General features: G+C 34.5%; 1 protein-coding gene across 1 annotated transcript in view; it reads right to left on the bottom strand.

Annotated features, from left to right (window-relative positions):
• Nucleotides 1–3,337: 3,337 nt before the first annotated feature.
• The window catches only part of LOC130895692 (uncharacterized), a 159,096-nt gene continuing 135,935 nt past the window's right edge, over nt 3,338–26,498 (bottom strand). Inside the window, exons 5-9 of the mRNA XM_057803158.1 lie at nt 15,998–16,098; nt 13,750–13,986; nt 12,182–12,401; nt 9,205–10,661; nt 3,338–4,185 (exon numbers count right to left, since the gene is read on the bottom strand). Of these exons, the coding sequence (XP_057659141.1) occupies nt 3,903–4,185; nt 9,205–10,661; nt 12,182–12,401; nt 13,750–13,986; nt 15,998–16,098 (2,298 nt within the window). The 3' untranslated portion in view covers nt 3,338–3,902. The remainder of the gene's footprint in view (nt 4,186–9,204; nt 10,662–12,181; nt 12,402–13,749; nt 13,987–15,997; nt 16,099–26,498) is intronic.

The following is a 26,498-nucleotide window of genomic DNA, read 5'->3' as shown; positions in this document are numbered from 1 at the left end:
TCATATATTTGCTTTGTAAATATTTTTGTTAACATTTCAATTCTGTGTGGTATTCCACGTAATAATCAGTCTATCTATTGATGTTTTAACATGTTCAAGCTGGACATAAGTAGGCTTTTTGATAGCTTGTCTGGTCAAAATAACAGTGACCAGCTTTTGTTATGCTTTTTTGGTTTTATTGTTTAACTTAAAGAGAAGATGTTTTTGATTATTATATTTATTAAAACTCTTATTTATTCTTTTCATTAGTATTGGAAAAGAAACAATCTCTCATGAAACTACAATGGGTACAGGCTAGCCCAAGTGGCAGAAATAATGAATATGACGTGTTTATCAACCAAGTTTTAACACTCTAAAAAAATATAAAGCAACTTGGAGACACCCAGGAGGAAATATCAAAAGTATAGATCCCATCCTAGCCACAAAGGGAATTAGCAGGAAAACAACGGACACAAGAACCTATATCTAAGCAGATATGAAACAAAGAAAAGTACAAAAAAATGGAACGCAGGAAAACTAAAAAAAGAAGAGGCTATGATATAATATCAAAAAGAATATAAGAAGATCAAGAAAAATTACTTAATAGACAAAAAAGAGCTTAAAGAAACGCGGAGAGACATAAGAAACAATATTGCAAAAACGGCGGAAGTCATACTAAACAGGGAAAAAAGAAAAAATAAAGATAAGAATGTGAGGAGGCAAGAGAACAAAAAATACAGTGATAACCAAATGGCAGAACAAAACAAACAAAAACCTATTGAAAAACAAAATCATAACCAAACAAAACAACAAAAAGGAAGAACAAGAACTTAAAAGAACGGAAAGAAAGATAATGAGAACCAAACACAGGAGGGAGAAAGGAGAGGAAATAAAAACTAGGAAATAGACAAAGAGCTGGAGAAGAAAAATATACTGAGATACATAAATGCACAAATATTCAACTGGGCTGGGCATATAATGAGAGGAAAACCAAATGAAATGATCAAAAGAATAATGCAATAGAACCCATTGGGGCCAAAGAGAAGAGGCAGGTCAGAAAGACTTGGAAAAACAAAATAGAGGAAGATATAGAGCACTTAGTATAGAAAACTGGAGGGCAAAATGCCGGAACCAAAAGGAATGGAAAATAATAACAAAAGCAGTCAAGACAAACGAAAAATTATAAAGAAAACAAAAATATAAAACGAGGAGTAATCCACTTTAAAAAAGGATTTTGAGGCGCTATAAGTGATAGCCTTAATCTAAAGGATTGAAAGGCGCTATAAGTGATAGCCTTAATCTAAAGGATTGAAAGGCTTGATGATGATGGCGATTTAACAAATTATCTCTGTGAAAAACCCTTTTTTTATGTTATTTTTTCAATTTTTTTCTTTTCTCTAGGTAAATGGTGGCAATTGGAGAAAATTGTTGATTGATAAATGGATTAGAGAAGTAGGAAGTAACTTCAAATTAAGGAAATGAGAAATAGCATCAGCAGAATTATTTTTGTATTTTAGTTGAAAACTAAATCGCTTAAACAAGCATGCATTTGTTGATAAACTACATGTTTTTGGAAGTAATTTTTTTTCTGAACTTATCAGGGTAAGGTTTCTTAATTTTAATATTGATATATATTCTGTATCGATCTTACAGTTTTTAATTTGCCTTTTTATTATATAAAATAATTGTATAATATAAAATCTATTATACAAATTTGTTTTTCTGTTCTTCCAATCATTGAACCTTAAGATGGGATATCGAGTGTTATTTGTGAACTTTTTTGGTGTAGTAGGACTCTAATTATTTCTTTTTATAGTATTTTCTTGAATATGAGATAATAATCGTTCAAGCAATATTATTCATTTGTATTATTATACAGGTTGTCACTTTGAATATATAATTTTGTTTTATCACATTATTTCTTTTGATGTGGCTCTTTACTCAAGATTGTATGTGATGTAAATACTTCATTTTCTGTTTAAATCTTGTACTATAATCACAGTATCGTTGGAGTAATAATTAATATTTTATTATATATTTTAATCCCAAAATTGTGATTCACAAATTCGAAAAATGGGAATATATGACGATAAATAATTAAGCAAATGATGTTGTTTAAAGGACATTCTGTATATTTACTATGTTTCCGACTATATGTTATCAAATTTTTGTTATATTTATCACATATTCTCAAAAACTACTATAATTAGAATAATTTATTATAGTTTAAGAATCAGTAACATTTTAGAAAGATGATTTAGTGGGGGAGATGGGAAAAAGAAATACTTATAAATCTTGTAGAGAAAATTTGTACTGATTGGAAGTGCTCTGCCACCTCCTTGGAATGATATTTAAGGATAATCCTTACAGATACCACTTAGTTAAGTCTCCCACAAAATTATCTGAGTAAATTGTTCTTAACTTGATCATCATTCAAAAAATGTTACAGACGTTTCTGCTATTAGTCCTTTGACAACAGGCAAGATCGTACACGACACCCTGCATCGCATCTAGCTACCTGATATCCATTGTAATTGAAAAAAATACACATTCATCTTCTGTTAATCTTATACAAAATCCAGGTTCCCTAGAAAATTCAATTTTTGTTGGTTGATTCTTCCTGAAAGTGTTTTCATAGCGCCTGTCATATCCGCAACCCGTTATACGACGCATAGATAATATAAAGACAAATTTTATAAACTGAAACCTGATACTTTTACTTATTCTATGATTTTACGATTTTATCGTTGTCTACCGAGCTATGCCGGAAACTATAAATAATCTTTTCCATGTAATTCGACAACCAATTCTAATATATAGTGTTTGATTGGTTGCCTACCATTAAGGGTGAGATTAAAAGTTTATAACGATTTATATTCAAATTTAATATTTTTAAAATAGCTATCTAATGAAATCAGAAATAAGAAAGTATCCAAAAAACAAAAAGGTATCATGTATTTTTTTATGGAGATTCCGAAAATCCAATTTTCATGACTTTTCACCACTATTCGTCGCTTAATGATTTTTTTTCGGAGAAACTGATAGCTTTTCTGGGATCCTTATATTAAAATACCCCTCTGTGTGAGATTTGAGCGAAATCGGGGACAAAAATTTTTTTTTAGTATTTTTTCAACATACTTCAAAAATATCGAAAGTAACATGTAGTATTATATATTTTCTCATCGAGGCTCTGAAAATCATATCAGTTTTTGGATCCTTTAGTATCAGAAGAATACGATCAGGAGCAACTAGTTTTTACATCGTACATCTCCTCAGTCTTATATTATCCGGAATTGAATCAGTTTTGGATAGGATTGTTTCTTGGGAACGGTATATGGGTGTTAGATGAAAGAATCTGTAGAGATTTACATTTTTATTGTTCTCAAAAAATGTACCTTCTTCTTCTACTCACAATATAACAAAAAATATAAAACACAAAGTACATAGCTGTTACATCTAAATCATCTCCTTTATCAGTACCCATAAAAACTTCTTATATTACAATACATTTACAACAGATATTGTCAGTCATTGAAATATTACTTTTTCTCAACCTTGTACTCAACATCACATGCGTTGAACCATTTTCAACATTTCTATGCGTCCTAACCTAGAAAATGTATAAACATACACGTCTATCATTTCGTTTAAGATTGTTTCACATTATTGCGTTCAATTATGTATAATCACTAATTTTTTGCTTAAAATGATCATTTATTGGTTGCTTTTTTAACATGTGACATTTTGAAAGATTGTCATCCCAGCTAGGAGTTTTCCTGTTGGATATCCTTGTTTGAAATGAAGATAATCTTATGAAATAAAAATTTTCAATTAGTTTTTGATACCAATAACAATCTTTCAAACTGTATCATCGCCTTTTACAGTTTTTATTTAGCACAAAATATTCCAATTGGCGACTTCTTTCAACAGAAGCCGCTTTTAAACTCTAAAAAAGTATGTTCCGTCACTGACACCATCACGTTCTTCTGTTCCTGTCTCCAATGCCTGAAAGCGTAGAAAACTGCTATGACTACCAACACTAGAGCAACAACAGCAACTGCAGAAAGGGCGGCCGAATTCAAATAGGCAGTGGGGAATCCCCCTTGAATTGAACAGTTGGATTCTTGTTCATCGTTACCAGAAGGACAGTGGCGAAGACCGTCGCACCAAAGGTCAGAACTTATACATGCTCCTAGTTCAGGACAACTGCAAAACAAAAATATTTTTCTATAAATAATTTTTTTTCAAGAAAATTAGTGGTTATAGTCATTAGAATATAAGGTGCCTTGGAGCAAGCGTTTCATTGACAAAAATATAAGTTTTTAACTTTGAATCTTCGAAAGTTTGTCCCTATAAAAATGACAGAAAATCGAGGAGGTGCAAGGAAATAACAGGAGCGACTTATTTATGACAACGTACACCTCTTTACTTTTATATTATCCGAATATCAAAACAGATTTATCTAGTGATAACAAAAACTATATTGTTACTAAAGTTCCGACGAAATTCTATGGAAAATTACGATTTTCTATCAAGAGAACAGAAGAGCGAGATGTATGGAAATATGAGGAGCAACCAATGTTTACACCGTATATCTCCTCGATCTTATATCATCCAGATAAACAATAAGATTTTCGTTGAAATAACGGAATATAAAATTTCAACAAAAAAACCTATGATTTTGTATCAGGATCAACAGAAAAGCAAGGAGTTATACGGAAATACTAGTAACAACTAATTTTTAAACTTAAACCTCCTCGATCTTCTGTTCTTCTGATACAAAATGTAGCTTTTTTTGCAATGATGGGAAATTTGTAGTTTTAAATGGAAATTATCTAAATCTGAACGAAAAACTGAGATTTATATCAGGAAAACAAAAGCGAGGAGGTGTATGGAAATATTAGGAGCAACTACTTTTACATCGTACACTTCCTCGATCTTATACTCTCCTAATACAAAAAATATTTTGTTGATATGACAGAAACTTTGTAGTATTAACTAAAAATTTCCACAATTTCAACGAAAAATTACGATTTCATATTGGAATATCAGGAGAGCAAGGAGATATACGAAAATATTAGTATAAACTTATTTTCACACCGTAGAATGTCTCAATCTCTTCTCCTGATACTAAAGCAGACTTTTGTTGATTCACAGAACTTTGTAGTTTTGACTAGAAATCTTTGAAATTTCACAAAAAAATATCACTATTTTGTATCAAGACTAACAGAAAAGCAACGAGGTATACAAAAATACCATTAACAACTAATTTTTAAACTTAAACCTCCTCGATCTTCTATACTTCTGATACAAAATGTAACTTTTGTTGAAATGACGAGCAATTTGTAGTTTTAACTGAAAATCGTCTAAATCTGAACGAAAAACTGACTTTATATGAGGAGAACCAAAAGCGAGGTGTATGGAAATATTAGAAGCAACTAATTTTACATCGTACACTTCCTCGATCTTCTACTCTGCTAATACAAAAACAGATTTTGTAGATATGACACAAACTTTGTAGCGGTATCTAAAAATTTCCACAATTTCAACCAAAAATTACGATTTCATATTGGAAGATCAGGAGAGCAAGGAGATATAAGAAAATATTAGTATATATAAACTTATTTTCACACCGTAGGTCTTCTTAATATCTTCTTCTGATACTAAAACAGACTTTTGTTGATGTACAGAACTTTGGGTTTTAACTAGAAATCTTTGAAATTTCACAAAAAAATATCACTATTTTGTTGATATGATTGATATGATTAACTAAAAATTTCCACAATTTCACAAAAAATTACGATTTCATATTAGAAGTCTTCTCAATCTCTGATCCTGATATTAAAACAGACTTTTATTGATATACAGAGATCTGTAGTTCTAACTAGAAATCTTTAAAAATTCACAAAAAAATCACTATTTTGTATCAGGACTAACAGGAGGTATACGAAAATACCAGTAGCAGCTAATGAAAATCATCCAAATTTGAACGAAAAATTGAGATTTTTTATCAGGAGAACGAAACGCGAGGTGTATGGAAATAATAGGAGCAACTACTTTTACATCGTACACTTCCACGATCTTCTACTCTCCTAATATAAAAACAGATTTTGTTGATATGACGTAAACTTTGTAGTGTTAACTAAAAATTTCCACAATTTCAACCAAAAATCATGATTACGAATTTTCACACCGTACGTCTTCCTAAACTCCTAAAACTAGAACAGACGTTTGTTAAAGTGAACATACTTTGTAGTTTTAACTAGAAATCTTTGAAATTTTACAAAAAACCCACGATTTTGTATCAGGACTAACAGAAAAGTGAAGGGGTGTACGGAAACATCAGGAGCCAAGTTTTACCCTTAAACCTCTTCAGTGGTATTTAGACATTTCTGCTTCGGAAGACAAGACAAAAACTAGCATACTATTGCTAGACTTTATCAAGGGATAATCGAATAGGAAAATAGCAAATAGCACGGGAGCTCCCAAAGTTAATGAGAGTGAGAATGAGAAAAAAATCGATGTACTTTCCAAGGTTTATAATCGTTTTATATGTAAGTTTATTATGATATTTATTATGAATTTTGACCCACTTTTTTCTTACACTCTGTATTAGTATAGAGTTATCGAATATTTTGGAGCTGTCCAAATTGTTTTCAAAGTATTGTGGTAAATGGGAATGAGGAGAGAATTAAATTGAAAAAAGAGAAAATTTCAAAACAAAGTTATACACCTTCAATATATCATAATATTAATTAATTAACAACCCTTCAAATTTGAAATAATAGAAACTGTCACATAAATTCAACGTTATATTAGCCGTAATCGTAGATAGGCGTGAAGGGTGAGAACAAAATAAAACGTTACGGATTAGGTGGTTAATAAAAAGTTTATCGTATTAAAGTTCGAACCAGACCGAAAGATAAATTCCCAAATGATATATAGTTAGATGAACTTTGGAGGGTTCTCGAAAAGAAAAAATATACCTTCGTCCTTAGAGGTTTCTATGAAATTGATAACTTTTCTCACAAAATATGGATGAAAAATATATAGAAAGGTAAATGGAGGTAACGAAAATATTTGTGTTTATATCAGGTGAATTTTTTTCAGTTTAAATATTAAGACATAATGAGAATAATAACTCCATCGATTCGGGTAATATTTTCGACGGCTTCAGTTGCCAGAGATCTTCATCGTCTATTTCATTAACTTCTCGTGAAGATGTTTAGTGAGATTTCTCATTCCCAGTTGCTCACAAGCAAGCCAGTCTTTGTACCTTCGAGAGCTTGTAGGATCTTTGGATTACAGCCCAAATTCCTCTTTACAAAGGCTTCTGCACACCACTTTTTGTATAGTTAAGGCCTCTTTGAACCATTGGAGACGTTGTGATCGTTAAATAATTTTCTGCTTAGATCGTACCGTACTTATACAAACGTTGAATCATAACTAGAGGCTAGAGGTGAGACACTAGCTAGCTTATTATTGAGGTCAGAATTTAATCTTCCTTATCAGTGTGTCTCTGGTGGATTGAACAAACATAATAATCTTTCTCTTATAGTCCCATAGAGTTTTTTTGTGACAGATCTAAAATTCTATGGCGCCAAGGCATCAAATCGACTTTAGCTACACGTTCTCTAATATTGACAAGTAAGAAACATGACATTCAGATGAATTATCATGCAAACCATGTGGTTTCATCACTTTCTGGATGTAACGTACTGAGTCATGGTCAAACTAATTTCGAGAGTGTGGATGAGATTTCTTTTCACAACTGATTTAGGATCTCTAGTTCATTCTCGCGGTCTTTCTTCACATAGTTCCAAGAAAATCACGATCATAATTGAAGATTATGTTATGGTTTCAAGATGGCGTTTAATAGTTTTCTGTTTTAAGCCAGACAATCACTTCAGTGTAACTGAGGATGGTTCAAATCATTTGTACTGTGATTGGTGCATTGGTTTTCTATTAAGATCCAAATTTAATCTTCCATAACCATCAGGTTTAAGGATAATGGAGTAATCTTCTTCCTGTGATGTCCCATACAAGTTTTATTGGCAAAAGATTGAAAACAAAGGTATCAAATCGTCTTAATTATCACTATCTACATGTTTTCTTGTATAAACACGTGAATAACATGGATTTGACAACGTCTGATGACGTATCATGAAGACCATGTGGTTTTATCACCTTCTGAATGTAACATACGGCGTCATGGTGTTTCTGATGAATACCAGAGGTCACCTACTTTCATGAGAAAAACTTATTTCGAGAGTGTGGAGGAGATTTTCCATTGAGACCCAAATTCAATTTTCCATAAAAGTGTGTCTATGGAGTATTGATCGACTGGACTCGTATCATTTAGATTATTCGTAGAAGATTTCTACGCATCTAACGCCGTAGGACAGCGCGCAAACCATTCAGAACAAAACATCGCGAATCTACACTCATTTTTGGAGCGAAAAAATGTTCCAAAATAGTAAAAAACGGGCGACCGTCTAACGCACACAAAGCGAGTAGATCGTACAAGGTAATGAACTCGCACAGCTTCCGAAGGTCATGTGTAAAACGTTTTTACGCCTCGAGCACCCTAAGCTGACGCGCTCGGGATGTAGAGAACAAGGAGGCCACATCAACCGGCACAAAACTACCTGTGACGAATCCTTCTACAAGAACGGCGTCGAGAAGTTAGAGAAACGTTGCCAGGTATCCTGATAAAGCCGGACATAGTTGGGATTTTTGATTTTGATTTATTAGGCGCTTTCCATCTCGCGAATGAACGAGCCCCGAGCGTGGTCGAGCGCAGGCAGTATTATCAGTAGTGTTCATTCCTCGATTGTTAAGCTGTGTACACAAGTTCGACATCCACATGGAGACGTGTCGACTGACATTCAGTTGGTAGTTAGCTGGACTGCCGCCGATCTGGTTACTAATATTAATATTTAACAAAAGTCGAATTGAGGTCGAAGCGATTCGTCCACATTGCTGCTTTGATTCAGACCGAACCGATTCGGGTTCGGTTCGATTCGACACGACATGGTTCGACATTAGTGTGGATGCAGCTTTAATGCGCGTTGCGTCGTAAGTTTTTGCTATTAGTTACATTAATAGCTAATCTAGTGAGAAAGTATACGAAATTTCAAGTCAATAGGGTGATTAAAGATTAGTTAAAAATAGATTAGAAAATTTGATGTAAACAGAGTGATTAAAAAAATATATGTTACTCACCTATGTGGACATTCCGGTGGAGTTATCATCAACATCGAATTAGGTAGAGCCAGCGCTGGATTTTTGGAAATTTCCATCCAAGTCACAGCGAAATTTCCACTTTCCTTCCTAGCGAATTCTATAATAAAACTCCTGGAGTTTTTATTTTGCGTCTTCTTGTAACTATAAAGAATCCATCCTTCGGAAAACATTTCTACAACTTCGTCTGTTTCGACGTAGTAAGGACAAATAACGTGAACGATTTCCGTTTTTCCTGCAGGATAAACAAGTATCCTATTTTTACTAGGACATAATCTCTTTTTAGTACCTTTGATTTTTAAGTAAATAAAATTCCCTTCCTCTTCCGGTTCTATTAACCAAGGTTGTTGAAGACAATACCTGACGCTCTGATTTTTATACGTGAGTCCTTCAGATTTGTCTTCACCATTTCTGATCGATATTTCCCCACTAGAGCCTCTAAGTCTTCGATTATTCCAAGGATTAAGACAATTATTATCGTTTGGTATAAACTCGAAATTAGCGTCGAAAAAATAATTATTGTAATCTTCGATTATCTTCATTTTTTGTACAACAAATTTGATAACAACTTTACTCGATGTTTTCGTAATAACAGTGAACGGTTCCGATATGTTGTGACATAAACAATCTCTTCGTAATTCAATATCTTTCCAAGGAAATTCGGATATTTGTACATAAGCGACGTCAGTTTTTTGAGTTTTACATTCCCATCGATTCGCGTCTTGATCATAAAAAGAATGACACGTTTTAGAACCGAATTGTGCTTTATTGAAGGTGATTTTGAGTCTCTGTTGTTCGTTAGATTCAAACTGATACGTACAAATCAAATCTTCTTTTCCACCTCGTCCGAAAAGAAAGGTTATCTTCGGTGAATAGAACCGACCGTTCGGGCTCCTGAATAGTCTATCGCAAGGATTCTTAGACATCTGGATACCTTCCTGAGACAAATCGACGAATTCGTATCTCATAACGAAGTTCACGGGATATAAAACGCTTCCGTATTTGATCGAATGCGATATTGTCAAGTCAGAATTAGTGCTGACGTAGCTTTCGGTTAATCCGCACGGTCTGGTGATTCTGGTGGAGTTTTTTAATAAAGTGTGATCGCACAATCTGGGTTTGTCATCTTTACAAAATTGTCCCATCAATGGTACAGTATTTCGATTCGTGATGTCGCCATCCCAGATCTGGAGTTCGACGTTACAATCTCCTGTATTAAAATCAGCGAGGCGTTCATTAATCACGTGATATTTGATGAAAGATATCCAGATGATATCTCGTGGTTGACCGCGGAAATGATAATGACAAGTCGTATTCGGCGGTAATGAATGAAGGGGATTTTTTAAATAACCTGATGGATTATCGAACGAAGTTACAACAAATTCGCATTTCTTTCCATGTTCGATGTATGTTGGTGATTCTTTATTGACGTACACGATCTGAAATATTGAAAAATTATTGCTACCAAACCGAAAATAATGAGGTTATGTATGCAATAGGATAATTGATATTTTGTAAAAACAATTTCAAAAAGAATAAGAAGTTTATTGAAAAAATGTTTATTATATATAAAAATACATTACTTGGGAATTTATTTCTTATAAATCACATCATCCATTACGATCACGGGATTCATTTAATCAATCACTAGAATTGTCTATGATGGCCGCCATTTCGTGACGGATATTTTCTTTTAAATGTGCCACTGAAGTCGATTTATTAGCGTAAGCTTTATATTTGACATAACCCTACGGGAAAAAGTCCATAGGTATTAAATCGGAACTACGTGGAGGCCAATTTATATCACTTCTCCTGGAGATAAATTTGAGCGTGGTCTTGCTTGAACTATGATCTATGAACTATTAAAATTTTGCAGTTTAGGTACGAAGAAGTCTTCTAATATCTGCACATAACGCTCTGAATTCCTCGCACTAACATCACAGCCCATACGGTCACTTTAATCGCGGCGATTTTGCTTGTTGGTGAACGTCGGATAGTGCTCAATCATCTGGTTTACGAAGTTAAGCCTCTAATCAGCATTTTGAAGTACCAATTCTGAATTTTGTAACGGTTCAAGCCTAATTCTTTATGTAAAATGTGAAATAATGATGATTTTTACACGTTTAAAACAACAATACGCTTCCGAACAGACAAGTTCGTCACAAACCGATCGAGATTCGTTCGTTCTGGAAGATCTTGGTTTATCCAGTCTGAATATTGCGAATATTGCAAAATTTGCTACGCGCTACAGTCGTCGAATAATTTTTGTAAAATGGAAATAATGACTAAATTCTCAGACATACCTACGGCGCCTCTCTGAATAACTGCATTCACGCAATAAGCATCATATTTCTTAGTATCTTCCCCCCAATATTGGAGGTGTTTGTGCAGTATATCCACACTATCAATAAATAATGCTTATTTTAGCCTAAATTTTCTAAAATTCATACTACGGGCATCCAAAATAGGCGACAAATATTGTCTGATGCGATTCTGGTTCATACGGATCTTCCTAGATGGTTTTGCGGCCATCTTTGACCGTTTTTGCCCATTTAAGTACCATAGACCTACTCAGGCGCTGCATTCGACACTTATGTAGCACGCGCGTAAAATGTGCGTTCGCGACAGAAATTATGTTACACTGTTTGTAAGCTAACACAGAATCAAGCCGCGACCTTCAAAAAATCCAGGCGCGCCATCTACAGCGTTTGTCTCGATCATATATGAACCGCTGTCGTAATTTGATCAATTTTATATATCTAAATTAAAAACAAAAAATAAAATGAGTGGAATGATCCATATCTATACAGAAGAGCTAAAGTCAATAAATGCAACTAGAAATCAATAGTGCAAATAAGAGATTCCTATAGCTTTTATTGACATCAAAAAGGCCTGTGGAACGATGCATTATCAAATAAATCAATATTTATTCTGATATTATGAGAAAATTATGACTTACCTCTATTTCTAGCTCAAATCCTGGCAAATACGATATTGGTAATGGATGAAAAGGATTTCCATATGGCGATGTATGGAATTTCACTAGAAGTTCCGGACCGCTGCTGATGATTTCTGGAATGGTTTCACCGCTACATAAATGAGCTAGAGTGGTCGCGGTTTGTCCCCAACCGTCCAATATTTCCAGATAATCTTGCATCATGTTACACTGATCCCAAGTTCTGTAACAATATTTTTCACCTTTGATTTTTCGTTCCAAGAATTTCAACGTTTACATTCATATTTGTATGAACGTAGAAATAATTGCTTGGAGTTTATCAATTGGGAAAATTTCCTAAGTAATAACTGAGTTTTTATATACAAGGTGAGTCTCAGTTTCATATGAAGGAATATGGGCACTAGAAAGAGAAAAAGACAAGAAAAAGTAATTTGTTAGGATGAGGAAAATTCTAATAGAAGGAGTTGGAGTAGGCTCTAATATAGGAATCGCTCCTCTGCAGAGCAGGGTGGTTGCGTGGGATTGTATTTGCTAATTTTTCTTGAGGAGGAAAAGCGAAGATTTTGTTTATTTGGGCAGGTACAGCACCGGCTGCGTTATTTCCTATCGTCGGTCATTTGGCTGGGGAACCGGTTCACCAGGTTAAAGAGAAACCGCAAAAAACTTTCAACACCGACGAATCGGCGAAGAGTGTGTGGGGTGGATTTGGGGAGTAGGGTTTTATCTGATGGATATAGGACAATTATCAAGGAAGTTAACGTAGACTCCATAGGGAGCTTCTTTTTGAGTTTTGAGTCGAGGGGCCGTATGTTGTGGACCCAGGGTTTCTCTAGCAACGAAATTATTTGATTGAATGGTACGAGTCGGCTTGGAGGTCATTTAGGCATCTGGGGATGGGGATTATGAATGAATTGATATAAACGGTGAATCCACATTTCTATTAGAGAATGGGCTGCTCAGTTCAGGAGTTTTTTAAGAAGATATTCGATAATGCGCGGATGAGAGCGGATTTCACTTCCAGAGAGGCAGATTCTCTACGGATTTCGAAGTCATCTCCCCAAAGTCTCAGGTGGAAGCATTGGAGTTGATGTTTGAGCACGTGATTCGGATGTATCAAGATAATTTGAGTTTCTTGAGAATTGAGAATTACCATTTTCTGCACCAATCCCAAAAATTAGCTCAGAAGATTAGATTATAACCTTATATGCATACCTGACCCTAACAGGGTCGGATTATGTATGATCTTAACGATTTTGTCTGTGTTAGCTCATTTCAAACTCAATTTAAGTTTCTCTTTAAACTATGAGGATAATTTACGACTTTTGGCTTTTTATAGAGATATATAATAAAGATAGTAGTAGAAAACTCAGTAAAGCTAGAAGAACGAATAGAAAAAAGGAGGGTGATGCTCAATAACATCAAAAACGGTGTATTTATGATTTATTGTGAAGAAAGTCAAAGACAAACTTCAAATCGATAAAGTAATTTCAAAAATTTTTGTATATTTCGACATTTTGTGAAATATTATTTCTATTTAAAAAGATATTACTATGAGTTCGTTTTTCGCTTACCTCATTCCCCTGTCACCGCCGTCAAACTTTCCGACGTGTTCCTTATAATGAAAATTGGCCTGTCTGACGGCGATCAGTGCGTGTTTCCCTTGCGGCACGTTCCTTTCACGCACCCTGTATTGGCAGCTTACATTTCTCGGGTAAATCCCCGGATAATTAGGACTCTGAATACGACAAAATCTCCTGGAGCAGCCTTCTAATAACCGATCGCAGTACGTTCCAGCGCTCAATTTACCCCTGGGGGCAACAAAAACGTCAATGGATTAATTTCATGTTTTTTTTTTGTAACAAACTACCGGGAAGTGAGCTTTATATATCTCTGAATTTCATTAGAAATTTTTTACTGGTCGATTTTGATGTTCATTATTAAGATCTGCGTGATTTTATTAGTTTTTATTTGAATTGACACAATTTACACCAGTTTTCGAAAAAAATTAAGCTCTTACTAACTACATACGACCTGCTATTTTCAAAAATATGGTTAGAACATTTTCATAGGACATAATTTCTGAGTTATCAAGGTATAAAACAGAGCCAAACATGTATGTAAACATTCACCGATAAAAATGAATGATTGAGTGAGTTTTTTTGATCTGTAGACTTTAAAAAGTCCCTATCATATAAAAGTAATCTCTTCCCTGCAGATTGGAAACTTGCTCGGGCTTAACCCATACCAAAAAAAAGGAGAAAAGATCCGGTCATTGACAAGGTCATGAAGAAAATCTTTAACCAGCAAATCTTGAAATATATTGAGTCTTTTTATATCACTAGCAAACGATTTTCGTGAACATGTATCAACCGGGGATCTTTTGCCCTAACCATCAACGTATGGATTGGAACTATAAAGAAACACGGGGAGTCCCGATCGTACTGGACAGCATTTGATAGAGTTCTCACTTATCGGCTGGTACCATCAATACTGGCAATACTTGCTTGCTTGTTCAGGATTTTGTCCTACCTTGACATAAAATCACCATAACCTTAAATTAGCTTGAGTTTGAGAGCGATATGTCCTGGTATAGTCACGTGGCTGAATTATCCTACTTAGATTAGTATTTGCAAAACCTGCTCGACAGGCAGACGTGGTTCATGAGCACCGAGTTCGCCTGTAGACGTCCAGAACGTCAATTTATCAGGACTTCTTTCTTTGAAGGAGTGCAAGCTTGTGGAATACGCTACCAAGGCACATCTTTCTCGATAACTAGAACCAATTTGAGTTCAAGATTAATATCCACAAGCCAGGCATCATTCGAGTGTAATAGGATTCACGATCTAGTGCCTGCTTCTTACGTGGTGGTGTTCTTCCATTATGTCTAATTCCTGATGCATACATTCTCCCAATGTATGTATACAGCAAGTTAAATTAAGAACTCTGTTCAAGCCTTTGGTTCTAGCTCAGTCATAGAATTCCTCAATTGAGTATCTGTCGCAAGTGCGTTTTCCTGGTGGAGATGCAGTCCATTTACGAGCATGTCTCTCCTTTTTTTTTTGAATCGTGCACCGAAGGTTCTTCACCATCTAACAGTAGAGATCCGCATCAATTGTTGTGCCGACAGACGGAATTTGCTTAAAGTTGTTAAGCTACGACGAGCTTGGATGTTTACGGTGTCAGGAAGTGGATCCCGGTCTCGTCTCTAGTCACAACAAAGTCAAAAAATTTCTCGGTTTCGTAGGCATGAAGAAATTCGCCTGGCGGTTCAACAAGTTGCCGTTTGTTGTCATTCGTTTCCAGAACTATTTTGCTTATTGTAAGCAAACCTAACCAAAATGTTTTGAACGAAGGTGAGGTTTTGAAACATCATCTTTCGATCTTTCAACGTTGGTTCTTCTATTTTCGCAATTACTTACATCCAAAAACCGGTCAGAACGTTGTCTGTCATTGAATTCTCTGCACTATTTACAGACTGGTACATCTCACATAGATAGGAATGGATGTCTACCGGAGGAACGTTTTTGGCACAAAAAATACGGATCACACGGTGTAATTCGCCTCTGGCGTGAGAATCAGACAAGGATGAACATTGTGGACAGTTCGCCGGGGCAGGAAATGCGAGCCAAGCTATACGCGAACACATAACAACGATCCTAGCGCTCGCAGCTCTTTGCGAACATTATTTTTTAGGCAAAACTCGTAAAATTATTTTTGTATCTCGATATAAAGCGCCAGCTTCGTTTGATTATCGTTCGATCGGGAAAAACATTGATTGTTCATTTTTTTGTGTGAATATTCACGTTAATTTGTTCCTACCTGTATGATCTCTGCGTGGAGTTTCCGTATCTTATCCTTGCATCGCTCGACTTCAGGAATTTGTAGGAGAGCTTGAACTCGAACTTGTTTCCAGAATTTTCCTGGAAATAAAACTAATATTGTAGCAATTTATGGACGATTCGAATGGCTGCAAGCAGATAAAACCAACCATCTACGCGAATTAATGGAAAAAGTTTTTAATGTGTAGACTGGAGACATTTGGAAAATAATAAAAGATCGTTGTACGTGAAACGAAACTTTTATTGAATATTATAATTTTTTTGTATCTATATATCCATAATTTCATTTGAAAAAAGTTGATTTTCATACAGTGTTCACAGAAATGTTCACAATTGTCAACAATACTTGAGATTTTTATCGGAGTATCCGCAAAATTAAACTATGAAGATGGTGTACCAAGGTCCTTTGTCAAGGTAAAAAGGGATGAAGATTCCCCCAAAATAAATCAAGCTACTTCTTGTCATCTAGAGGTGCAGAATTAGCACTAAGAGACATGACTAAAGCGTACTCTGAAGGTTTGACTTATAAACTTAGATCCACAACTTCTTAGGACCAATGACCAAAATGAAGAATGTTATCTGCGCGAACCATTGTTCGAAACAGTCCAGTAAGTCTTTTCCTTCCACAGCTTCAACTGATTCAAATCTTGTTTCTTTTAATTCAGATTTGATCTTAAAAAAGAGGTAGAAGACTCATGGTATAAGATCAAAGATTCAGTCGTATTTAAAATGTTAAAACAAATATTTTTGTCAGCTTCTTGTGGTTCAAATTCCTATAGAAGAATCACAAATCACACGTATACTTAGCGGAGGGTCAGATGAATTTTTTCGATATTTTTATTAACATGGAAAGGCGACTCGAACGTGAAAAATCTTCAACATGTTCTCGGCCATCTTGAACACGCTTAAACCACTCAAAAACACGTGGAAGTGACAAACATTCATTGCCATACACGCCAAAAAATTTTATACATAATATTTGACCTGTATTCTTTTATATTTTTGTTTTTTTCATGATGTTGTTGGAATTTCAAAACGGTTGAGATTATTTTTACTAGTGTGTAAAATAGATTCAATGTACTATCTCAATTTCAATTTAAGCAATAATCACGTACGAAGCGAAACTAGTTCGTGGTAAATGGTTTATACAATATTATGCAACGTTCTGCCCGAACTTCCCCAAGGAAATTTCCTTTATCAGATTCAGTAGTAACCAACCGAAAGTCACGTGAACAATGTATATTATGAATTAAATGATTTTCATGAGTTTGTAGTCGAATAATATGAAATATACGATATTAGGAAAATTGTAAACCAGAATTTCCGTCGAAATAACTAAATTTTGACCCCAATTTCTTGATTCTTTATAAAAATGTGGTTGTCCCTATGTCCGGATAGATAATTTAAAAAATAAAAGGTTCATGGTACAATAACTAAATATCGAGCTATATTAAGTTCGAGCCCAAGCTCAATATTATCGTTCGAAAACGCAAAGTATATATATCTATAATAAAAACTATTTCGAAATCTACGACGATTTGGATTTTTTCGAAATATTCGTGCCAGACAGTCTGCGATAAGCATTGGCGTGGCTTGGTGTGATTCATTCAATTTGTAAATTTCTTTAAATTAATAGCAATATGGCGTTCTTTAGACCATGGGCGAACAAATACAGCAAAGGATTTGATTTTTCCTTTTGATTTATTTGTAAAGAATGTATTTTCGTTTATGGTTTTTGCTTTGAAATTTTGTTTTCTAGAAAAAAAAACGAAAGGGGTACAAGAGGGGTCAGTTCACGTCTGGTAGCCTGTTTAAACCAAACTACCTTACAGACAGGTACATTTTACTCGTCTATTTACGTTTTGTAATTTAATATTCAATTGTATCTAGTTAATGAATTATAAAAATTATTTTTTTATGATATAACATTAAAAAATACATAAAACCCCAAATTTTCAACCCTCAACGATCAACCTCTATTTTTTATTTGCTAATTATGAACTATAATTTTTTCGGCAAGATTTTGATTTGTTTTTTGTCATGACTTAGAATTGCAAGGAGGATGAATTCTTATTTACAATTTTAGTTTTCTTTTTGTATCGATCGTAGTAGTGACTGTTATCTGTCCCATTTTCATTTTTCTGTGCAATTCTTATGTTATTTCACTCTCATCGTAAATTTATCATTAAGTTTCAGTGCAATAATTATTTATTAATAACTGAAAAGACTGTTTTTATTCTAACGTAAATAAACACGTGTTGTGGGCTCCCGCTAACAACGACCATTACCGTACCTGTACATATTGTACTTAACATTTTTTTAAAATAGTTTTAAATCAAAACAGAAACGTGTACGTATTTAATAATTATACGTGTTTTATTATTGTGAAAAGTAAGTCAATAATAAGCAAACGAATACAAGATTAAGTCACTGTTTTTCTCAAATAAGTATTTCAACTTGACTTATTTACTGGTTATATGTACATACAGCAATGTCAACAAGACTTAAAGGGGCCAATTTGAGTCTTCGAACAATCAAATCTCATGCAGATGTGCGCGTGAGCACGGCGCAGGTATGTCAATCACAGTCACAATAGGCACAAGATGAGCGAAATCAACAGAGACAATTAAAACGGAAAGAAACGCGTAGATTCATAATAATCAGACGAAGAGGAATTGGCCAACAAATTCCTCGAGCAATAACATTAGATTTATTCCTTCGACTACCTGTGAAATCACGAATTCATTCGTTACAAACTTTCTTCCATACACTCAAAGGTTCCAATTTCACACATCTTCAATGTCTTCAACTGCTCTTTATTATTCTTTAAATTGTTTTTCAACGTACATACGTCTATGACGAGCAGCGTTCTGGCTTTCGTTTTCAGACGAAGTAATTGCGAAACTAGACGAATCATTGCTGGAATATCAAAGAGAGATGGTTCGAGTGATGGGTAAAGTTGAAGATCGTAGAGGAATTGGAAGAAACAAGCCTCTTGGTTGAATGGACTGGGATAAGAGAATCAGGACAGTTATTTGGACTAGCTCAAAATAGAGACAGTTTTGCCATGCTGATAGCTAAGAAGATGGTTCGAGACCTCAGCGAGATGCTCCCCCATGTCAGCCTACGAAACCGATGGCGAGGAATTTTTGAAATGTTATTGGGGACGAGACCTGGGTGCACTACTTGATCTTAATCGCGCCAGTAGAAATATCTTAGCTCGCCGAGTAAGTTCAAGTTTTGCGATAGGAAACGGTTGTTGCTGAACGAATTCCTGCCGGTAGGTTCAATTAATGCGGATCTCAACTGTCAGACGTTGAAGAACCCACGGCGCGTGATTCAAAACAAGAGAAGAGACTTGTTCACAAGTGGAGTTCGTCTCCACTATCTAACACCAGTTTTTTAGTATATATTTGGCTCCCAGTGATTATTATTTCTTACCTGAATTGAAGAAATACGCATTTCACAACCGATGAAAAGCGGTTTTAAGACATCTTCGTGGCGCGGCGGCTGTTTTCTAAGATTCTAGATGAGAGAACGGCAACTGCTTTTCTTACATTTGGTAAAAATTTCTTATGGCACCCAAATTAGACAACAACGGAAGATACTTAGTTTAGAAATTCGATGATTGAGTTAGAACTAAAGGCTTGGACAGCAGGGAAGTACTGAGAGAGACTATAATGATAATAGATGATGTATTTAAAGAAGTTAACGATACGAATGGAAATAGTTGAGATTTCTAAACGTATTTTTGCCAAAAATTTAATATTTTTTGTTAAAAATGAATAGGAATTTAATCATAATTTCTGAACATGGGAGCAAACGTTGAAATTAGAGAATATGAATATCAATATGGTAGTGGAAAAAATATTTTGAGCGTACGGAAATGATAAAATTTGAAACTTCAAAGTAGACTTTGGAAATATGCAACCAATTCTAAATTATTTCCGATAAATCCTTCCTTTCGCGATTCAAAAATGGTATATGAAAGCGTCGAATAATATAATAGACATTTTATTGAAATTCGAGTGCAGTACTGGAAATTCCAAACGCCAATATTGTCACCACGGAAAAATAGCATTGAACTTTTTACATACCAATAAATCCAAAAAAATTCGAGGACTTTTGCGTTATTAAAATGAATATATACCGGTTATCTGAAGATAAGTATAAAGATATTAATAAATATGGTGAATAGTTGAGAAAATTCATCGAATAAAGTGGATAATTATTCAGGAAATTCGACAGCCTCAATGCTCATAAGAAGACTTGAACCTCCCTAGAGTTTCGTGGGTTTCGTGGGTCCGTTCTTTTTTGAAGATTACGTGAGCAAATGAACAACGAACACTCGCGAACATCCGTCATTTCATGCAGGATGGACCGCACGTTCATGTGACTTGACACCCTTGATTTCTTCTTGTGAGGTCTTCTCAACAACCGCGATTTTGCAAGAGAACCACGCAACGTTCCCGATCTCCAAACTGCAGTTGAAGAAGAATTTGAGACTCTTCGCGGACAGCTTCGCCGGACATGCTTCTCTTTGATCAAGATTGGCATTAATTTGAATACTAACTAACTTATGGTGACCTCTGTAGTTAGGCGGATAGAAAATATGGAGGGTGATTAGGAAACAATTAAGAATCAAGTTAAATATAAGAGGAAATATTAGTGAACAAAAATCTTCAAGACGAAATGACGTGTTAAATTCTGCTTTTGGATGATCAGCTTTTTTTTTGGAACCTCTGCAGAATTGCTATGCAGAAGTTGCTGATAGTGCTACAAAATTATATACCGTTTATCCGCAAGAGTTTTAGAGCACAACTTTGTTGTATGGTGATAGTTTTGAATTACGACTAATAAGCTTTGATTTGATCTCAAATTCCTTATGCTTCAAAAATATATGTTTTTTCCATCTCTTACCTTTGTCTTAATGCACACCAATGTATTTAACAGCCTGCTTTTGGTAAAGTTGATGGTTAAAAAGGCCTTAATACGCTTCAATGAGCAATTTGGTTTATACGGGTCAAATGAAAAATAATCTTTTAACTAGTTTTAACACATTGTACGTAGTCTATGAGGTCTGAGCCTCACAACATTCTACTCAACTCTGCTTTTGCACTGTACTTGCACTAATTTATTTCATATTTATATGTTAATAGTTTTGATTTATGCTTCATAAATGTATGTTTTCTTATCTGATATGTTCGTATTAATACACACCAAGGTATTTAACACCCTGCTTTTGGTGAAGTTGATAGAAAGAAAGGTTTTAATATGCTTTAATAGGCAATTTGGTTTATATAGTTATAATGAGCTGAGAAATACCATAAAAAATAATCTTTTAACTAGTTTCACATTGTACGTAGTCTTTGAGGTCTAAGTGATTAATTTTTGAATTATTCACTAAGCCAAGAGCTCATAAACCCTGCTACGTTCGAATAAAATAATGTTATCAGAGTTCAAGATCAAACAATTTCGTAAAACTAATCGAATACCTCGTTCTGATCCTATTATTTGGTCAAAAATAAAGGGATGTTGAAACGTAATCTCCACTTCATTTTCCTCGGAAAATAAACTCCATTTTTCTCATATAAGATTGATGATACGAGATCATAATTTTCATGACTGTAATTTACTTCGGCCCCTTGAAATATCGTCAGTTTTTTCTTCTTCTCCTTTTTTTTTTCTGTACACCATCGTCGGATTTGAATAACTTGGTCTGAATCCCGTATGCTCGGGATAGAGATTGGAACAGAACGAGCATCAAGGTAAAGATAAAAATGTAACGATTATGGAAATTTTCATCATAAATAGCAGATTTTATTTAGATGGAAACGAAATATTTTCTTGTATAATTGATTTTCCGTGTATACGTAACATGAAAATATACATACAGAATAGAAAATTTTGTGGGAAACATAAATTGTACTAGTTATCAGTAATAGTGAAAAATAATCAATTTTTTTTTGAAAAAAAATTTAAATTTAGCATATTTTTGAGGGTGCCAAGAATTTTAAGCATTAGTTAGTTTTCTTTCACTCAAATTTGAGCTACACAGAGCAAGATTGTAGTTCATAATGAAACAATGGACAGCCAGAGGACGTTAATCACAAATGTCTTCTAATTAGCCCTCCGTGCATCACTTGAAATTACCAAGGGTCGATGTCGCTTTTTTCAATTATTACGTAAGCTGTAATGAATTTTCAAGTGTTTGTACTGCTCTCCTTGAGTGCATGGTACTCACAGATGACGTGGTCCGCTGTTTTTGTCTTCTCCATGTACCAGCGGCGCTCCGGATCATTCTTGATCATCCGTACCTTAGCTTGACCATTGAAAGAAGTAATAGCAACATTTTTGACTATACCAACAATATGTTCTGGGTCTATCGGTGGTGTTTCCAATCTCCATCTGGTCCGCTTTATCCTTGCCCTCGTTACTCAAGTGATTAGGTATCAAAACGAGCTGAATATTACAGCAATATCCTGGCGTATGCCTGAGCTTGGAAAAAGTTAACATGTTCTCCAAGCGAGGAAGATTCGTCCGAAAAGCTTGTTCCGGCCATTTATCCTTGAGTCACTTGGCACTATTATACAGTATAGCTCTATCAGTGATATGAGCCTCCAAGTTCTTATTATTAACGGTCGTAGGGTCACTATCTATCACAATAATTTTCTTCTTCAGTCTGCGTCCAGATTTTCCTATTGCCAGTTTGTCCAGCCTGCAGTTCTTCGAGGATGTTCAATCTGCATACCGTCCTCGTGGTTTCAAACTGTTTCATCAGTTCTAAAGTTGGAAGACCCAGCAGGACTTCGAGGGCCTTAGTTGGGGACGTATCTATAGACCCAATTATACTAAGACAAGCGAAAAGATAAAGAAAAGCGAGTTTATAATTTAGAAACTAGATTTTAGAACGTGACGCTAATATTATATTGAGGTAGTTGAAATATCATTTGTTGGACTAGGGACAATTACCAGTTCCAATCGCATAGAGAGGTGGTTTCGAGTGGAAAGTCTTGTTGTATGTATAGTGAAAATATACTTTGAAATCCTTCCAGAAGATCGAGCTATCAATACCAAGGTAAATACTGGACAGCTGATACGAATTGGTGAAATATCCAGGAATGTTTAACCAGAAGCCGATTCTCTTACAAGAATATGGTAAGCCTCATACTGTGGTTAGTTAAGCTGAACAAGATTGTGGATCTGGAACTTCTGTAGGTTATAAAACGTGTCTCAGAAGCTGATTCTATATGCTTCCACTTCTCCAAAGAAAGAAATTGATGTTCTGGACATCTGCAGGATAATTCGATGTTTATAAGCAACGTTTGACTATCGAGTAGTTTTTGCAAATAATGATCTAAGTGAGATTATGTTGGACAGATCGAAAGAGCATTTACCGTGGTGGTATCTGTCAGGTCCAGCTGTCCAAGTCTCTTATCAGCTCTGGATTGTGGAAGCAGTAATCCAAAGATGGACGAATCTGTGCCTTGTAGAGGATTAGAAGCTGTTGCTTTCTACTCAACTCCAAGGTAAACTGAAAGGAGATTTTGAAAATTGAGTGCGACAATTTCTTGTATCCAAGACCAAAGAATAATTTTACGAAAGTCTTAAAGAGCTTGCACTGCATTTGTAAAGAATACTGAAAGATAAAATATTAATATGAGGATGGTCCCAGAAGTAGTATCTGGACTGAGCTAGAGATGGCGGTAGTTGCTTGAAAAATACTACTGTATTAGAAAGTTTGAAGTTGCCACGTTGCCAGTTGTTTAGTATTTGTTTGACAGCCATTAATAGTGAATGTTTTCAGTGAATTTGTTAACATTGAAAAAATTGTTTATCGTTATGTCATACAATATTTTTATACAAAAAAGAACTAGATTCTTCTCATGTTGAGATTGATCCTTCGTTATCAACAGTAAAATATTAGGTAGCAAAGCTTAGACGAGACCGTACGATCTGCGAAGACAAGCAACGCAGTGGTCGACCAAATGGAATGAAGACTTTAAAGATGTTGAAGAAAATCCTCAAAGAGATCCTAGATGATCGTCCATTGAAAGTGCACGAGCTAGCAGACATAGTAGGCATTTCAAAAAGTGTTTCCATCGAGTGGTTGGCAATCAATTCACACCCGAAAAACAAAACAATGGGCTGAAAAAGGAGAAACAGCTGCAAAGAAGGCAGAGATCGTCGGTTTTTTGAGATCCACTTGGGATAATTTTCATTGACTATCAACGACTTATTGGAACGTTTAAGCGGAAAAATCAAGTAAAAACGGCCGCATTTAAGGCGCGGTTGAAGAGAAAGTATTATTTCATCAAGACAATGCACCAGCTCACATATCCGTTATTAAAATGGACAAAATTAATGAATTAAAGTTTGATTTGCTACTTCAAGCACCCTATTTGGCAGATTTAACCCCCTCGGATCATTTTTTGTTCCCAGACTTGATGTCAACAGTTGATGGCTATTTTGATTGGCTTGACGATTCTTATTATAAAATAGGTATCGAATTCATTGAACAAGTGTATGGAGCTGAAAAATAAATATATTTTTTTCCAAATTTTCGAGGCTTTCTAATAGTAATATCAATTAATAGAAAAGTGTAAATGCGAGTTTTCCATCACCATGAAGAGACTTGGCTTTCCTTAATCTCCATAGCAGAATGGAAATAATTTTCTCAGAATTATCATAAAAAAAATATAAAATATTTTGTTTTTTTTTGATAATCGAAACTCTTTTAACTTTTCAAAATATACAAACATAGAAATCGTATACAAAAGACGAGCTTGCACTTTTCCACAAATACACTCGAAGTCAGGATTACATTCGAGCATAACGTGGAAAAATAACCAACCCCTAAGAATAAATTTTTCTTAAACGGGGTCGTAGCAAATGTAAGAAAGCTGTTGAGATAAACAAGCTTTTGTAAGAGCGTCGTTTACCACGAACCAAGCCGTATTATTTTCGATTACTTTTTTTTACTTTCTGTCTAAATCCTTTTTTTTTCTCAGTAAATTTATTAAACGTTTTCCCGTCTCAAGATATCAACACATTTTATTTGAATGAAGGTCGGACATCTGCTGAAACAGCGATGATAATATTTTTAGTTAAACATTATTATTTTCATGAAAAAAAAATTGGGGAAAACTAAAGCGGAAATTAACACTATAGAGATGAAGATCTACGATTAATCGAGCACATATTTTCTTTTTCTATCAATAGAAATCAAGAAAATAAGATCGATTGTTTTCTTCACAAGAACAGCTGCAAGACATACGTAATAGTTCATTTGAATTAACGGTGTTAATTTGGAAAAGAGACAACGATATAATTGACCTAACGTGTATAAGTGACCGTACAAAAGGTTGAGTTTGAAGTGTGCTTTGTTTACCGTTTTGTTTGGACTTTTCATAAAATACCTAAAATGATGTGAGATTGGGAAGATTACCATTCTTATTTTACTATTTATTATTGGTATAATGTTAATACTTAATTTTGTACAATTTGAAAATCACTACGGAACTTTGTCAAGCGATGGCAAACTTTTTCACCTGTTTCATCTGTTCAGTGCGTATTATACTTAAGTTGACTTTTATTTAAAAATATTTCTGTTTTGTTTTGAGGTGGATTAATCCTCGTTTTCTATTTTTGTTTGCTTCATAGTGTATCGTTTCATTTTACGCACTAGTGTATAAAGAAACATACTTTAAGCAGTACTGCGTGAAGGAAAATTATTATTAAGGTCTCCGTAGTGTAGTGGATAGGTCAAATGCGGGTGGTCCCAGGTTCAAGTCGCGCTAATTCCAATTTTTTTAATTTATATAGTATTAATTATTTATAGATGGCTTTTGAGTATGTTGAAGAAAAAATTCGACAAAGTGCATTTTTAATATTAGTTTTGTTACTAATATTTATTGTTTTGTTAATTTGTTCTTGATAAAAACAGTTTAAAATACTAATGAATATATAAAATATTTAATGAGGAATCAATAAAAGCTATTTCCAACGGAATAATTGACATAACTTACTTTACTTAATTTATTACGTTTTTATTGATTCCTTATCAAATATATTATAAATTTATAAATATTTTGGACAATTAGCAATTTTTTGAAAAACAGATCTCAAGTTTTCAAACAGTGGATTTTTCGGTTACGAATTTCTTCGATGTAGGTGGTTTCAACATGAATAAAATCATTTTACCAAGAAGATTTGTAATAAGAACCACAGAGGGTTGGCCCAAACTGTCAATGATATTACAGAGACTATGAAGAACAGCAATAGAAATCATTCTAAACGTAATTTCACTACACATTGTTAAAGGAAGACAGGCCAATACGTCTATGATCAAGATGAGAATAGAAGCATTGTATAAAGAATAGAATAGTAGGTTAACCTTATGAGGATATCATTTGACGAGGTGAACGCCACCAATAGATGGCAGTGGAGAGTTGGCGTTCACAGCACGTCTTTTCTTACTG

The sequence above is a fragment of the Diorhabda carinulata genome, chromosome 6 (genome assembly GCF_026250575.1).
Source record: "Diorhabda carinulata isolate Delta chromosome 6, icDioCari1.1, whole genome shotgun sequence".
Classification (NCBI taxonomy): Eukaryota; Metazoa; Arthropoda; class Insecta; order Coleoptera; family Chrysomelidae; genus Diorhabda; species Diorhabda carinulata.
This window is presented reverse-complemented; position numbering and strand designations above follow the sequence as displayed.